General features: G+C 46.8%; 1 protein-coding gene across 1 annotated transcript in view; it reads right to left on the bottom strand.

Annotated features, from left to right (window-relative positions):
* Window positions 1–264: 264 nt before the first annotated feature.
* Window positions 265–4324, bottom strand: part of antxr2a (ANTXR cell adhesion molecule 2a) — a 98603-nt gene continuing 94543 nt past the window's right edge. The window contains exon 17 of the mRNA XM_063195769.1: window positions 265–2532. Within this exon, the coding sequence (XP_063051839.1) occupies window positions 2494–2532 (39 nt within the window). The 3' untranslated portion in view covers window positions 265–2493. The remainder of the gene's footprint in view (window positions 2533–4324) is intronic.

The following is a 4324-nucleotide window of genomic DNA, read 5'->3' as shown; positions in this document are numbered from 1 at the left end:
GTCAAAGGCCCGGCGCGCTTTGTCAGATTTCCACTCCAATATCCATTCCGCGTCTGAAGTAGCCTATCGAAAGTGACTGGATCGTTCGAGCCTTTTCCCTCAGCTGCTATGCACCCACCCCAAAACTGCACCCCCCCTGCCCCCCAATACCATGCATCCTCTGTACCCCACATATCGCCCCAAACCCTACCAGCCCCACCCCATCCCATCCCGGCCTGTCTAACGCATCCTACCCCCACCAACCCCAACACCACCCCTGCGAAATTTCCGCCTTCCCTCACCCGCCAGTGCTGCCTCATCCTGACAGTATGTTTCAGACCGTCTAACAATAAACACATCGCATCACGCCCTGCACTGGGGTGCTTTGCTGTGGGATGCATCCATTGTGTGTGTGTGTGTGTGTGTGTGTGTGTGTGTGTGTGTGTGTGTGTGTGTGTGTGTGTGTGTGTGTGTGTGTGTGTGTGTGTGTGTGTGTGTGTGTCAATACAGTAGATTTCTGGAAATGAACAGTCCTACCGCATCGCTACTGTACTGCTGTACTGCACTCTGCAGTACTCTGCACCCAGCACTCAACTACCCAGAGTAGAGCAGCACTGGGCTGGGCAGCGATGAGCTGGGCTGGGGTGGGTCAGGCTGGGCTGGGCTAGTATGGGTCACTCAGTGTCAGCATCCATAAAAGGCAGGATGAGGCGCATCTTCACACGCTGCTGCTTGCTGTTGTCTTTAATTATTTTAATTAAACGCTGAAATTCATTCTTATGCCGGGAGAGAGAGAGAGAGAGAGAGCTAGTGGGTTGTGACGCCAGTGAGACAGAGACAGAGAGAGGCACGCACTTATACACGGACTCACAGAAAAAGAGAAAGCGGGGGGGGGATGGAGAGGGTGACACAGAGACGGTGAGAGAAAGAGGGTATGAGAAAGAGAGAGAGAGAGAGAGAGAGAGAGAGAGAGAGAGAGAGAGAGAGAGAGAGAGAGAGAGAGAGAGAGAGAGAGAGAGAGAGAGAGAGAGAGAGAGAGAGAGGGAGAGAGAGAGAAAGAGAGAGAGAGGAGGGGGGTCGGTGTTGGAGATGCACTGAGGCAAGTCTGTGCGGCAGTATTGAGACAGCTGTATCTATATCCTTAAAGATCTCCTAACTGATGGGAATGCTTATTGGAAGTGATGTCCTGTGCATTGGACGCAGAGGGAGGCACGTTGGGGCTGGGGGGCGGTGATATGGAGGTGGGGGCCGTATGGATGGGTTGGTGGTGGTGGTGGTGGAGGGGGTGTGTGGTGTGGACACCAACCGTCGTGTCAAGGTTCTGATACACCCGTCGCTCCGAACGTAGCCCCGACCTTCCTGTAGCTCTTTGCTTGCGGGGGCAACTTGTCTGTGGCAGGGGGGAGGAGTAACGCTCTATTAATTTTTCCTGTCCCGAGAACCTAATGAAAAAAAGAGGGGCTGGGGGTGGCGTGTAAGGAAGTAAAAGGTGTCTTAGAGGGAGAGAGAGAGAATGAGAGAGAGAGAGAGATAGAGAGAGAGAGAGGGGCGCGAGGGGAGAAGTCCCACCACTGCGGGCACTACCTCGGGGGCGTCCGTCCAGCCCGTCTTCCAGTTTGTCATGCGTGTGCACTTCTCAGTGTTAAAATGACAAGATCGGCAGTCACAGGGCCTCCCCGCCAGGCAAGCAGGCATCCAGGCCGGCAGGCAGGCAAGCAGACAGGGGGGAGAGAGAGAGAGACAGGAGAGAGGCAGGCATGCAAGGAGAGGAGAGAGGCTACACTTGGCTTGGAGAGGAGGGATTGTGTGAAGAGACGTAGCCAAGAGGCACTGGACTTCTGCTCTCACTCACCAGGCCCCACTGGGATTCTCTCTCTCTCGCTCTCGCTCTCTCTCTCGCTCTCTCTCTCTCGCTCTCGCTCTCTCTCTCTCTCTCTCTCTCTCTCTCCCTCTACTCGCCATGCTATGCCACATCATGGCAATGGCCAAACAGCCTCTTCTGTTCATTCGATCTCCCTCCATCGTTCTCCCTTTCAGACTCTTTCTCCTCCCATCTTCTCCACTCTCTTTCTCTCTCTCTCTTTTCCATACTCCATCTCTCTTTTTTTCAATAGCTTCCGTCTGTGTACATAGTCTTTTTTTCTTTGAAGGAACAATATGGTGGGAATATGGCAAGGCATTGCAGCACACAAAAGGTAACTGGATTTAGCACCACAATAATGCACCCTGGACATATTTTATGGAAATAAAAGAAAAAAAATGTACGTACACATATTTCTCTCTTTCTATTTTGGAAAATAAAACAATGATCAAGCATTTGAGTACATTTGACACACAACAAAAGGCCCAAGGATTGAGGTTGTTGAGAAAGTTCATAATGTGCACAATTTGGATAGAAGCTAAAGGTAGAGTGGGCTGGTGCATGAGTGTAAGTCTTGTGAAAGCCGCTTTCCTGATCATGTCGTTCCTCTGCTGGCATGGAACTTGTGCGAATGCAAATCCTCATTGCTGCGTTTAATGGTGTGGCACCCGGTTGAAATTCATACACCGTCCCTGCGAACACACAAGAGCAGAGAGAGAAAACGTTAAATATGATAAATGAATGCACACAGATAAGCATATATTTCACAAATGCATCATAGTATGTACTTATATCCATATTTTTAGCATCAGATTCAACTACAAATATTTTTGAATTAGACTAAGGATGTTGTAACTAGTAATAATAATAATAATAATAATAATAATAAAAATAATAATAGTAAAAATAAAAATAATAATAACAAAATAATTCAGCATAAATCAATGAAGACATTACATTGTATTACATTAAATTATATTTTGATATGAACATTGAATTTAAAAAAGACAGCCAAATCATTATAGGCACAGAAAAAATACATAAAATAAAAACAGGGTATGAATTGCTGTATAATTGAAGGGTATCCTGATGACCCTTGTCCAGCCTTGTCAGCCACACTTCTCTAATGACCAGGGCAATTATACTACATTAAGCCATACCAGACTGGCACCTGATCATTCATATTAACTCTGCCTTCACAGAGCTCGGTGTGTGTGTGTGTGTGTGTGTGTGTGTGTGTGTGTGTGTGTGTGTGTGTGTGTGTGTGTGTGTGTGTGTGTGTGTGTGTGTGTGTGTGTGTGTGTGTGTGTGTGTGTGTGTGTGTGTGTGTGTGTGTGTGTGTGTGTGAAATGGTTCAGTGAGGGACACTAAGTTGACCAACACCAAGAGGGAGCTCTCACACAGCTTATTATCATCACCAGTATTCTCTCTCTCTCTCTCTCTCTCTCTCTCTCTCTCTCTCTCTCTCTCTCTCTCTCTCTCTCTCTCTCTCTCTCTCTCTCTCTCTCTCTCTCTCTCTCTCACACACACACACACACACACACACACACACACACACACACACACACACACACACACACACACACACACACACACACCCCTCCCCTCTGCCTATTCTCTCCAGCCCAGGCCACACAAACGAGGCCATGGAAGCGCACACACAATCACAGTCTCTCTCTCTCTCTCTCTCTCTCTCTCTCTCTCTCTCTCTCGCTCTCTCTCTCTCTATCTCTCTCTCTCTCTCTCTCTCTCTCTCTGCATGTGTGTGCGTGTCCATGCATGCGTGCATGCGTCCTTGCGTGTGTGCGCGTGTGTAAGAGATCATATGTACATTCAGAGTGTAAATATGTAACTGTGCGGTGGGCATAGACTTGTTGGTGCAGATACCGTCAGAGAGGTGCAGATTGGATATCAAATGAATTTCAGCAGAATAAAACAAACCACAGAAACAAGGGATAGAGAGAGAGCAAGGACATAAAAGAAACAAAAGAAGGGACAACATCCAGAAATGAGAAGGAAAAAAATACAGGACAATTACTGTAAAGACAAAATTAAGCGGGCTTGCAAAGCAAGTCCCACTTCTAGTAATCTCTAAGTCATGTTTATTTTTTTATTTTTTTTGTGCAGGTCTGTAAAAATAGAAAATGGATCTCCTCCTAGGCCTTTCGAGACAGAGACAGAAGGACATGTGCCAATTCTTTTTACTTTTTAAACAACAGCGAGTTAAAAAATAGAAACTGTTATAATTCTGCCCTCAACTTTAGAGTACAATATTAACTGCCATACAGAGAATCAGAACAGGTGCTGCCAATAAAGGGTTCCATTTCAACTGTCACTTTCTTTCAACATTCTATTCTTAACGAGCACCTGCACCTCTAGAATTCTATTGTACAGCTCTTCTAGGCAATTTCAAATTGTCTTGCTGGAATTGCCTGATTATCATAAACTTGCAATCGCGATTCGATTTCAGCCAAAGGTGTTGTG

Source organism: Engraulis encrasicolus, chromosome 3, assembly GCF_034702125.1.
Source record: "Engraulis encrasicolus isolate BLACKSEA-1 chromosome 3, IST_EnEncr_1.0, whole genome shotgun sequence".
Taxonomy (NCBI): Eukaryota; Metazoa; Chordata; class Actinopteri; order Clupeiformes; family Engraulidae; genus Engraulis; species Engraulis encrasicolus.
This window is presented reverse-complemented; position numbering and strand designations above follow the sequence as displayed.